The 12,684-nt window shown below is 40.0% G+C and overlaps 2 protein-coding genes across 4 annotated transcripts; both read left to right on the top strand.

Annotated features, from left to right (window-relative positions):
• Positions 1 to 2,923: 2,923 nt before the first annotated feature.
• LOC123247324 (C-C motif chemokine 4-like) lies at positions 2,924 to 4,842 on the top strand. Of its 2 annotated transcripts, none has more exons than XM_044676186.1 (3): positions 2,924 to 3,036; positions 3,958 to 4,072; positions 4,561 to 4,842. In XM_044676186.1, exons 1-3 carry the CDS (start codon positions 2,964 to 2,966, stop codon positions 4,631 to 4,633), a joined length of 261 nt encoding a protein of 86 aa, XP_044532121.1. In that variant the 5' UTR covers positions 2,924 to 2,963; the 3' UTR covers positions 4,634 to 4,842. The 2 variants fall into 2 exon arrangements, with proteins under 2 accessions (XP_044532121.1, XP_044532120.1); XM_044676185.1 differs by having other exon boundaries at positions 4,546 to 4,842.
• A 5,359-nt stretch (positions 4,843 to 10,201) lies between these two features.
• On the top strand, positions 10,202 to 11,576 carry LOC123247322 (C-C motif chemokine 4-like). 2 transcript variants are annotated; one of them, XM_044676184.1, is made up of 3 exons: positions 10,202 to 10,293; positions 10,903 to 11,017; positions 11,504 to 11,576. In XM_044676184.1, exons 1-3 carry the CDS (start codon positions 10,221 to 10,223, stop codon positions 11,574 to 11,576), a joined length of 261 nt encoding a protein of 86 aa, XP_044532119.1. In that variant the 5' UTR covers positions 10,202 to 10,220. The 2 variants fall into 2 exon arrangements, with proteins under 2 accessions (XP_044532119.1, XP_044532118.1); XM_044676183.1 differs by having other exon boundaries at positions 11,489 to 11,576.
• Positions 11,577 to 12,684: the final 1,108 nt, after the last annotated feature.

The raw sequence follows: 12,684 nt of genomic DNA, 5'->3' as shown, positions 1-12,684 counted from the left end.
AGGTAGCATCCCATCTATGCTATCCTCCCAGTCAAATTCAACATGACCTTTCAATGAATAAATTTCTCTTTTTATTTCTAAGCTAAGTTATGGAGTCTTGCATTCTTGCAAAGGGTACCCATCTCAAACCCCAATGGTTCACCTCAATCCCTGCCCCACAACAACATGAATGAACAACAGAGAATACATAAAGAACAGAAAAAAGGTGTATGAATTTGTAAACATTTACTGAATATAGTTTGGTATTTTTAGTTATACATTAAGTTTTTGATAATGGTAAATAAAGTTCCTAGCTTGTTTGGGTCCCTTTCTAGAATTTTTTTTTGCTCTTTTGTATTCTTTTCCCCCCTCAATTTTTCATTGATGTATTTTTCTTTATCCCTCCTTTTTTTCTACATTGCTATCAGTTGCCCCAAAGAAATTCTCCTATATAACAAATTGTGTATAACCAAGCAAAACAAAGCAAAATATTGCCTCATTTGTCAACTGTAGTCTATCACCTGCCCTTGAAAAGGTGAGAAGCATGCTTTCACATCAGTTTTTGGATAGAATGATTACTTATTGTAGTGATCAGCATTCTAGCCTGGTTTGAATTTTTTTTTCATTGACAATACTTTTAGCCACTTACTGGTTCTTCTCCAGGTTTTGTTCATTTCTTTCAGAAATAGAAGCATGTGAACATAGCAGTGCAGTGTTTAGTAAACCCAAAGGCATCACCCACTTGGGTCAGCATTCTGTATATGACCAAAACTATTAGAAACATTGAAAATGTCAGACAGAAATCAAGCATAGACCAAAATCTCACACCATGTACCACAGGGTGTTCCATGGGTCAGGGTGGGAGTTGGAAACTGAAAATGAACCCAGGAAATGTAAGGCTGGTGTCTAGGGCTGAGGTTCTCTTCTTCAGGCAGGTTCATCATGGAGAAAAGAAGAGGGTGGCTGGAGAGAGGAGAAATGTGTGCGTAGTTGGGTGACAAAGGGACTGAGGGGGAAGTGGTAAACTTGAGATGGTAGCAGAGACCGAAAAACCAAGTAGAAAACTAATAGGAAGGAGAGTTTGTTCACCATTGATCTGAAGTATTCAGTATGACCTTACTGCGATTTTGATATCATAACCGCTTAGATGTTAGGACTATACTTTTAGAACCACAAAGGTCCTAACTTATATAGATCCACACCCTCATTTTATATCTAAAAAACTATGCTCTAAGAGCAGCTAGGTGCTCTGGTGGATAGAGAGCCAGACTTAGAGAGGGGAGGTCCTGGATTCAAATTAGGCTTCATCCACTTCCTAGCTCTGTGACTCTAGGCAAGTCACTTACCCCCAATTGCATAGCCTTTACTATTCTTTTGGCATGTAACCAGTACTTAATATTGATTATTATTATTATTATTGATATTGATTCTAAGACAGAAGACAAGAGTTTAAAGAAACACTATGATCCAGAGAGAAGTAACTTATCTAAGGTCATACCAGTAATCAGAGGCAGATCTATCTGGTCCCACATCTGCTGACTCCAAATCTGGATAGAAAAATTGTATTTCATAAATTCCAGAAAAATTGAAGGAGATTCCTGTTCTACCTCACCACTTCTGAACCCATTAAATAGTAACATTGTATTCAAATACATCTCTATCTCCCCCCCCAATAATTTTTTTCTCTTCTTTCACATAAATTTAATTTTTCTTGGATAAAAAAGGATGCATATGTAATGGTTGTGAACTAAAAAAATATTCCATAATTCTAGTCATTGTTTTATATGCACGTCCCCCTGAGAGGCTCTCATGTTTTCTCCTCTCCCATAGTGTGTGCCTCATAGTTTGTAAAACTGTCGGAAGTCAAATGGTCTAAGGTCAAATCTTGAATCTGCCACTTCCTGGTTATTAAAGGTTAAATAAGCAATTTAATAATAACTGGTAATTATATAGCAACTGTTCTATAAATCATCTAATTAGAGTGTTGACTGGTGGTACTGTGAGATAGAAGATCTCATAGCTAGTAAGTTTCAGAGATGGGACTTGAACCCAGTTCTTCCTAGTTTCAAGCTTAGGGTTCTATTCACTATATGTCAAGTCTCCATTTTGTCATAAATAAACTAGAGAGGAGAAGACCAAAGTTGCCTTCTTTATAAGATTGATGTGAAGATGAAATGAGATTATCAACATCAAAATCTTTATCCTTAAAATGTTATATAAATGGAAGTTGTTAATATCATCACAGCAGACATAAGGTTGGGCCATATCTAGGAGTCCTCATCTCATGGACCTTCCCATGGCCACCATTTGCACATTGCCCATGAGTGCCCCTTAATGGACCTTAGGTGGTTCCTCATATGTTCTATTCTCAGCAAATATAAATATATGGAGTCAGCAGACCTGGGACCATATCTAAGATCTGCTTCTGACTACTACACGATCTTGGGCAAGTCAGTTCTCTTTGGGCCACAGTTTCTTTAGCTAGAAAATTAAAGTGTTGGGCGAGAACACTAAGGGTCTTTCTAGCTCTCAATCTGTAATTCTAAGATCTAGGCAGTTACGATATTGTTGAAGACACCTCCATATCAATGGTGAACAAAACACTCCTTCTGATTTAGTTTTGGATGTGTTTCATCTGTCTCTGCTTCTAGCTCAAATTTACCACTTCCCCTTTAGCACCCTTACCACCCCACATTTCTCTCTCTTTCCCCTCCATTTCCCCCCATGATGAAATTATGCTGAGGAAGAGAACTTTACTCCCTACTAACAGCTTTACATTTCCTGGGTTTGCTTTTCAGTTTCCTACTCCTACCATGATGTCAGTTTTACCCAGGAATTTCCACCTCTTTCATGTTCCTTCTTTCTCGCTGGATATTCCTACAAACTCCTATAAAAACAGAATCCAAGCATGAGGCACAGTCACAGATATCCAGAGTCTCTTACATTGTGCTCTGCTCCTGCAACATCTCTCTTCTTTCAGAATCATGAAGGTTTCTGTGGCTACTCTCTCCATCCTCATGGTCATGGCCTTCAGCAGTCTGGCATCTTCTGCACCACGTAAGTGAGCTTTTTCTGATTTTCTGTGATTGTGCCCAGGCTCTGGTCATAAACTGTATGGAACCCTGATAGGAGATAAGCTTAGTCTGATCCTAGAGATCTTCTGGGGAGGGAGGAACACTGAAAAGGAGGAGTAGGAACAAGAAGAATTTCTATGCCTTTTGGACTTGAAAACATTACCATGCAAGATGGAAAGAAGATTGGGTGCCATACCAAACAAAAATGAGTTGAAAGAAGTCGGGATGTTTAATGTGAAAAAGAGAAGATTTGGGTCTGTGTGTGACTAACATGAAGAGTTGCCATATAGTATATGGATTAGATATAATATGTTGGCAGCAGAAGGCAAAGCTAGGAGCAATTGGTAGGACTTAGAGAACTTTGGTTCAGAGTAAGGACAAGAACAAATAATTATAGAAGTCTTAAAATAAAATCAACAAATAGTAAAAAAAAAAAAACAAGAAGAGAAAGAAAAAAAAGAAAACATTACAATGTCCTTGACAGTATATTCTGGTTAAGGTGTAAGCTAAAGGCAGAAGAGAGCAGAAAGGGCATTAGACTGTGTTCAGTGTCTGATTTAATCCTTATCCAGGCTTTCTCGCAACATATCCATGTAATTTCTAGCAAGTGGCTTCTTGACAAAAAGTAGGAATTAGATGGCTAGATCTCTGACATCTTTTCTAGCTCCCATGCTTCAGGTTTCTTCCAAATATTCTCAATAGGGATGAGAACAACAAGCCTGATCCTTCTCCAGGCACACTGAGAATCCCACCTGGTACTGGAGGGAAGCAGGATAAGGGAGCCATGAGGGGTCACATCTCCAGTGTGCCTGACACAGAGCTTGTTCCTGGGATATGCAACAGCTAAGGACTGGAGGGTAGGAACAATGACCTTCCTAATCTCATGCCTCCTCTTTCTTTACAGTGGGCTCTGACCCTCCCACCTCTTGCTGCTTCTCCTATGTCAGCCAACAGATCCACAGAAAATTTGTGATAGACTATTATGAGACCAGCAGCCTGTGTTCCCAGCCAGCTGTGGTGTGAGTATTTATCTACTCCCTGAATCTCTTTAGGGGATATAAGGAGAGAGGAAGAAAGAGTAAATGGGGCCATTCTGCAACTTGGTCTAATAGATAAATGAGACAACTCAGGTGTAACTCTGGTTATAAGGGAAAGAAGTCACACAGGGGGCTCCTGGCTAAGGTTTAGTTCTCCATAGAGCAAGATGAGAGCTACTCATGCAAGGGGGAGAGAAAAACTGAAGCCACAGGAATTTTATACCAAGTCAAGTTTTCTTGACAAACTTCCTACTGGATAGGTCACCAGAGAAAATAATTGATTTATAAGACTTGAGAGATGTTAAGAGATGAGGATTGTCCTTTAAGATTCTCCAGAGGTATGCAGGAAGTTGTCAGAACTAGACTTGGGTTGGGGTGGGGGGAACCACAGAGAAACATTTCTACCTCAAGCTGAAAAGCTCCTTGACCTCTCATCTCCCCTCTTCTCTTTATAGGTTCCAGACCAAAAGAGGCCGTCAAGTATGTGCCAACCCCAGTGATGACTGGGTTCAGACCTACATGGAGGAACTGGAGCTGAACTGAGGGGCTCAGGACCTTAGCCAATGAACTTTAAAAAGACAGGGACCAAACTAATCCCACAGTCATAAGACTTCTCCCCCATTATAACTCCTTTTTATCTATAAGATTCATGTAAATTTATGTAAATAATGTAAATTATTTGGTGGCAGCTCTGGGTATTGTTTCATACTATTTGCACTTCTGGAAGACATCTGTCCCCTATGGGGACCTCCATTACCAGCCTAGTCTCTCTTTCTTAAAGTTCTTTGAGTAACCTGATGTATTCAATGAATGTCTAATGAACAAAAATTTCAGAATAAAATTTAAAAACCATATCTATTTGTTGTGGTTTCAATGTTCTTGAGCATGAGGGTTGGGAAGTGGGAGTTGTGCTGTTATCATACCAGATGGGTGTGACAACATTAGACAACAAAGTTTCTGTAATAGCTCTGTGGGTTAGGTGGGCTTCCATCTCACTTTGAGTCAGTAGGTTGATGGGTAAGCCAAAAATGACATCTTCTCTGTGGAGAAGCAAGGTTCCTGGAATCAAGGGGCAATAGTCCTACTGTTCTTATCTGAGGAAACCAAACTGATAAGTATTGTGGTCATTTCTGGTACCCACAGTTTAAGAAGAATATAGGGAAACTGGAGAATGTTCAGAGGAAGGCAGCCAAGAACATGAGGTGTCTAGAACCCCAAGAGGATGAAGCGAAGGGACTAGAGGGATTGATTAGTGGGGAGAAGAGAAGACTCAGGTCAGGCATGATTCAAATCCTCAAGTTCTAAATGGTATGTCCTGTGAAATAGTATAGATTTGGGCTCTTTGGAACTCAAGGATAGCACCAAGGGTAGAGGTGGAATTTGTGAGCATATAAATTTAGATTTGACAATAGGAAAAAATTCTTAATAATTATACCTGTCCAAACTGGAATATGATTGCCTCTCCCTTGGAGGTCTTTAAACTGAGACTTGGTGACCATTTATAAAGGTTGTGATAGGGGGGATTTTTTTTTTCAGTTACCTTTTTGGAATAGATGACTATGTTGTTTTTGTTGTTGTTGAGTCATTTCAATAATATCTAACTCTTCATCAACTTTTTTAAGGTTTTCTTGCATAGATACTGGAGTGGTTTGCCATTTCCTTTTCTAGGTCAGCTTAGACAAGAAACCGAGACAAACAGGGTTATGTGACTTGTCCAGGGTCGCACAGTTAGTAAATGTTTGAAGCTAGATTTGAAATCAGGAAGATAATTCTTCCTGAATCCAAGTCCAGTGCTTTACATAAAAAAGTTCTTTGATTCTGTTATATTGTTAAAGTATAGGCTTAAGAATAGTTATCTGATGGCAATTGTAAGGAAATGCTAGAGACAATGGAGGGGTGGGGGAGAGAGGAGAGAGAGAGAGAAAGAGACAGAGAGAGACAGAGAGACAGAGACAGAGAGACAGACAGAGAGAGACAGAGACAGAGAGACAGACAGGAAGAGAGAGACAGAGACAGAGAGACAGAGACAGAGAGACAGAGAGACAGACAGACAGACAGACAGAGAGAGATACAGAGAGACAGACAGAGAGAGATACAGAGAGACAGACAGAGAGAGATACAGAGAGACAGACAGAGAGAGAGAGAGAGAGAGAGAGAGAGAGAGAGAGAGAGAGAGAGACAGACAGACAGACAGAGAGAGAGACAGACAGACAGAGAGAATGAACCAAGAGTGCAGGAAAATAATGAGAATGAGTTATTTTAAGTTGTGGCAGAAGAGAAGAAGCTTGATTTAGGATCAGAGTGTCTAGAAATCCTGGCACTACTGGTATGATCACGGGCAAGTCACTTAACCTATTCCAAACATCTAGATGGATTCAGTGTATATAACAAGAATAGTAATATATTTTTAAATGAAAGAGAAACTTAGAGTAAACTGACCAATAAGAAAATTTCAAGTCACAAAATTCAAATTCTTGTCTTAGTTCAGACACTTTCTAGCTTGAGAATGAAACAAAATTAAGTGCCTGCATTTTAGTAAGGTTAAACTGCAGAACAAGAAAATTCATCCTCAGACTTTATCAATTAAAGTAATGATATCCTATTGATTGATCTCCTTTTCCCACATTCCCCCATTCTACTCCATCCTTCCCTCAGCTGGCAATGTGATCTTCCCAAAGAATTGGTCTGACCATGTCACCTCACTACTTAATAAACTACAGTGGCTCCCTATCACTTCCAGGATAGAACATAAAATTCTCTGACTTTTTAAGCCTTTAACACTCTGACTCCTTCTTTCCTACTGTTTTAATATTTTACTATCCTCCATATATTTTTCTTCCACTGACACTGGCCTCCTTGCTGAGAGGTAAAACACTAAGGTCATTTCCACCTCTTGGTCCTCTACCCTACAATCTCCACTGATAGACCCAACTCATCCCAATAGACTCCCTTCATCTCTTTCTGTCCCCTCCTCTTCCCCATTGTCCCTTTGGTTCTCTTTGAGATGTCAGAAGCTCTGGCTGAATGTCCTTGCTCAAATCACTAATAAATGTACTTTATTTAGTTTCTCCCAACTCTAACATGGAAATGACACTTTCTACCATAGAAGACAGGAAATCTAGGGGGATGGTGAATTAATACAAAGCCTCGGACAAATCCCTGTCACCTGTTTGTCTCATTTGTACTTTGTCATATAGGAAGGATACTACCTGCTGCCATGTCACCTCACAGGATTATGGTGAGGACCATGAACTATTGTATGTATAAATTCCTGAAATAATCCAGTCTTCCTTGGTATTCCCACTAGGACCCTGCCATGCATTAACTGTGTGATCTTGGGCAATTCATTCAATCTTTCTAGGCTTACGTGAGATACCAGGGCAAAAGAATATGTTTTTTAAATTGTCAAGGGCTTTAGTGAGGCAATGACTGTTGATTAATAGTTAATATATGTCATTTTTTATTAGTGGGTAGTAGTCCTGGGTAGTATTATAATTTTCCCTGTACTGCCTGCTGCCAAGGGTTGTTGGGGAGATAAAATCCCAAGGGAGATTTGAAAGACTTTGTGAGGACTTGATGCCTTCTAAGGATCCTTCTAACTCCAAATTCTTGATCCTGTGGTCCAGAAATCTTGTTCCTAAAATGTTTTTGAAGGGTTTTGCAAGTCTTCAAAGCACTTTTCTCTCAACTACCTATGTGAAGTGGGAAGAGGGAATATTATTGTCCCCATTTGATGGATGAGGAAATGGACTCTGAGAGATTAATTAATTTTCCTATGAGCATGAGTGTCCAAGGTATGATTCAAAAGCTGTTCCATGATTTCCATGCCACCATGCTGTCTGCTTTACCAGGCTTGACTGAGAAGGTCACTACAGTGAATAGAGAGTGAATGCTTTTATATCCCTAAGAGTTGAGAGGCTCTCAAAATGGCCCCAGAAATAAAAAAGACAAGTCCAGAACATGTGCCTGCACTTTTCTCAGTCTCCTTTTGCAATTTAATTCTATTGTTGTTGAAGGATAATTTGCTCCCTTTGTTTCTGAATGTCTCTTATCCTTATCCCTTGGAACTAAGATTTTTAAATGAAAAATGAATTTTAAATGATTAAATTCAGTGAAACTCAGAGAATTTAAGAGATTACAGAAGGAAATTAATAGTATTTAAAGGATGAGAATGAGTAAGTGACCTCCCCAGGAACACTGTTGGTAAGTATCAAAGGCAGGATTAAGCTTTCCTGACTTCTAAGTTCATTCCCTTTTCTACTACAAAATACTACCTCTGCTGGAGGGGAAAAGAGTAGGAAATCCACCAGATCTGAGCTGACTTGTCATGGGAGTGGGATACCCATTTTTGATCAAAACTTAAGGGATAAAGAGGAAGTCCTCTTTTGCTCCCTACTGCTAAGGGAAAATCCTAGACCTCGGTGTGGTTTCCTCTTCCTCTTCCTTCTTGAGCCAAGAGAATGTAGTGAGACCTCTTTTCCTCTCCTTTCCCAGGGCACCACCCTTCCAGCAGAGGTGTGTCTGAGATGTTTCTGTTCATTGCACCTTTCATTCTTGTTCATTTTGAGGGCATATTCTCTGTGGCTTCCGTCTGTATTGGTTCCCCATATTCCCTTGGATCTCTCTATATCTCATGGACCTCACTTTAGGTATCAGTAAGAATGAGAGAGGGAGAACAGGGAAGAAAAGAAAGCTTTGGCCACTGAAAGCCACAGTCCAAACTTACATTAAGATAGTTAAGAACTACATATTATATTATATTATATTATATTATATTATATTATATTATATTATATTATATTATATTATATTATATTATATTATACCATACAAAATTATATTATACCATACTATATTATATTATATTATATACCATTTAACTTAAGAGTGATATTCATACTTAGGTCAGTGTCTCTAAAATTGCCAGGACTCTCACACTTCATATATTTTTCTTTTTTTTTACTACAAATATCGATATTAAATATCAACAAATATGAACGTTTCAGTATACAAAGAGGGTGACTAGGTGGTACAGTGGATAGAGTGTGATGCTAGACGTCAGAGAGACCTGAGTGCAAATCTAGATCAGACACTTACTAGCTATATTGGCTCAGGGTACTGTAAGGTTAAGGATCATATAGCTGGTAAGATTCAGAGATGAGACTTGAATCCAGATCCTCCCGACTTCAAGCCTAGAGCTGTATTTACTATGTGTCAAGTCTCTCTTTTCTGATAACATTTTTCTCATGAATAAAATTTAAAGAAAAGAATATCAGACTTGCCTACTTCATAATGTTGGTGTGAAGATGAAATGATATGAAGTGTCAAAGTTTTTTATCTTTAAAGTATTATATGCGATTAATATTGTCACACAAAAGAGCAGACATGGGGATAGGCCAAGACGAGTAGATTTCATTTCTTGGATCTGCCCATGGCCACTATTTGCATAAAAATTAACCATGAGTGCCCTTGAAGGTTCTTCCATATGGACTGTTCTCCGTGTATAACGAGGTGGAGTCAGCACACGATATACAGGATTTGCTTTTGACTACCAGTCTGACTCTGGACAAGTAACTTCTTTCTGAGCCACAATTTCTTTAGATGGAAAATGAGGTAATTGAATGAAATCCTCTACTAGCCTTCTAATTCTCAATCCACAGCCCTAAAATCTAGGTAGTTGTGATATCAAAGCAGAATGAAGATCATGTTGAATACTGTTTCAGATTAATGGTCAACAAAACTCTTTTGAATTCAGTTTTAGATATTTCTTCTGTCTCTGCTGCTATCATAACCTCACCACTTCCCCCTTAGCACCCATGCTACCCCACCATACGCGCATTTCTCTCCTCTCTCTCCTCCCTCCCCTTTCTCCCATGATGAAACTGCATTGAGGAAGAGAACCTCAGCCTTGATACTAAACTTACACTTCCTGGGTTCCCTTTACAGTTTCCTATTGCCATCATGACCTCACCTCTACCCTGGAATTTCCACTCCTTTTATGTTTCTTCTTTCCCTCTGGGTACTCCTAGAAACCCCTATAAAGAGAGAGTCCAAGCGTGAGACAGACACAGACCTCCAGAGTCCCTTTGTGTGTGCTCTGCTCCTCCGACACCTCTCTCCTCTCAGGATCATGAAGGTTTCTGTGGCTGCCCTCTCCATCCTCATGGTCATGGTCTTCAGCTCTCTGGCATCTTCTGCACCAAGTAAGTGAGCTTTCTCCTGCCCTCTGTGTCTGTGCCCAGCTTCTGATCATATGCTACACAGAACCCTGATAGAAGATGAGCCTGGTCTGATCATGGATATCTGTTGTGATTCAGGAGGGGAAAGACTGAAAGGCAAGAACAAAAACAGGGAGCATTTCTATGTCTTTTGGACTTGAAAACATTACAGTGCCCTTAACAGTATATAGTAGTTATTAAGTAAGATCAAAGCAAGAGAAAGGAGCTGGAAGGGCAGTAGCATGAGTTCTTCAACTAGCTAAGTTCTCCTTCAGACTTTCCCACAACATACTCATGTGATTTCCATCAGGTGAGTGGAATTAGATGGGTAGATTTTTGATATCTCTTCTAGCTCCCACACTTCAGGTTTTCTCCAAATATTCCATATGAGGATGAGAACAGCAAGTCTGAATCTTCTCCAGGCACAGAGAGAATCCTACCTAGTGCTGGAGAGAAGCAGGATAAGGGAGCCATGAGGGATCACATCTCCAGTGTGCCTGACACAGAACTTGTCCCTGGGATACAGGCAATAGCTAAGGAATGTAGAGTGGGAACAATGACTTTCCTAATCTCATGTCTCCTCTTTCTTTACAGTGGGCTCTGACCCTCCCACCTCCTGCTGCTTCTCCTATGTCAGCCAACAGATCCACAGAAAATTTGTGATAGACTATTATGAGACCAGCAGCCTGTGTTCTCAGCCAGCTGTGGTGTGAGTATCTATCTACTCCCTGAATTTCTTTAGGGGATACAAGGAGAGAGGAAGGAAAGAGTAAATGGGGCCATTCTGCAATTTGGTCTAATAGATAAATGAGACAACTCAGGTGGGACCCTGGTTACAAGGGAAAGAAGTCACATTGGTCAACTTTGGCCAAGGTTTAGTTCTCCATGGAGCAAGGTGGGAGCTACTTATTGAAGGAGGAGAGGAAAAGTGAAGTGATGAGAATTTAATGCCAAGATCAGGCTTCTTTAGAGACTCCCCACTGGACAGGTCTTCAGAGAGAACCTGATTAACTCGGAAGGACTTGAGAGATGTTGCTAGAGGTGAGAATTGTCCCTTAGGTCCGCCAGAGATATGCAGGAAGTTGTCAGTGCTAGACATGAGGGTTGAGGGAGACATAAACATCTCTACCTCCAGCTGAAAAGCTACTTGATCTCTTATCTCCCTTCTTCTCTTCCATAGGTTCCAGACCAAAAGAGGCCGTCAGGTGTGTGCCAACCCCAGTGATGACTGGGTTCAGACCTATATGGAGGAATTGGAGCTGAACTGAGGGGTTCAGGGCCCTTGGCTTATGAATCTTCAAGGGACATGGACCAAGCTAAGGAATTCCATAGTCAGAAACAATTTTGGAGACTTCAGCCTTTCTGAGATATTTTCCTCCATTATAATTAATTTTTATCTGTGATATTTAACTTATGTAAATTATTTGGTAGCAGATTTACTTATTTATTTGTACTATTCCACTTCTGGAAGATACTTTTCCCCTATGGGGACTTCTATTAGCAACCTAGCCTCTGTTCCTTAGAGTCCAGGGGTTGCCTGATGGATTCCACAGATGTCTATTGGACAAAGATTTCAGAATAAAACTTTCTAAAACCATATCTTCTCACTGTTGTTTCAGTGTTCTTGGGGAAGAGGGATTTAGGAGATGGAATTCTGTTATGTTCATACTAGATTGGTGTGGTATCATTAAACCAACAAAATTTTTGTAAAATCCCTGGGGGTTCAGTGGATTGTCATCTCACTTTGAGCCAACAGGTTGATAGGGAAGCCAAAAATCACATCTTCTCTGTTGAGAAGACGAAGGCAGCCAAGGATGTGAGGTGCCTAGAGTTGAGTTGAAGAAACTATAGATGGTGAGCAGAGAGAATAGAAGACCTAGGTCAGACAGGATTTCTGCCTTTTAGTATTAGAAGATCTCTCCTTTGGAAGAATGTAGATTTGTGCTCACTGGCCCAAGGATAGAACATGGGATAGTAGGCAGCATTTGTAGGAAGGTTAATTTAGGCCTGACATTAAGAAAAAATCCTTAACAATTAAACTATGGGCAGCTAAGTGGTGCAGCAATAGATAGAGCAATGAGCTTTGAATCCAGAGGGTTCATATTGAATTTAAATCTGGCCTCAGACACTTCTAGCTGTGTGACTCTGGGCAAGACACAACCCTGTTTGCATTAGTTCCTCATTTATAAAATGAGCTGGAAAAGGAAATGCAAACCATTCCAATATCCCTCCCAAAAAACCCCCAAATGGGGTTATGAAGAGTTAGACATGACTAAAACTGACTGAACAACAGCCTCAAGCTATGGTGGCCTTTAAATAGAAGCTAAGTGGCCCCTTTCAGAGGTGTAATAGTGGGGGTTTCTTTCAAGCACTTTT

This window comes from Gracilinanus agilis, chromosome 4 (assembly GCF_016433145.1).
Source record: "Gracilinanus agilis isolate LMUSP501 chromosome 4, AgileGrace, whole genome shotgun sequence".
In the NCBI taxonomy this organism is placed as follows: Eukaryota; Metazoa; Chordata; class Mammalia; order Didelphimorphia; family Didelphidae; genus Gracilinanus; species Gracilinanus agilis.
The sequence above is the reverse complement of the archived record's forward strand: the minus strand, read 5'-3'. Positions and strand labels throughout refer to the sequence as shown.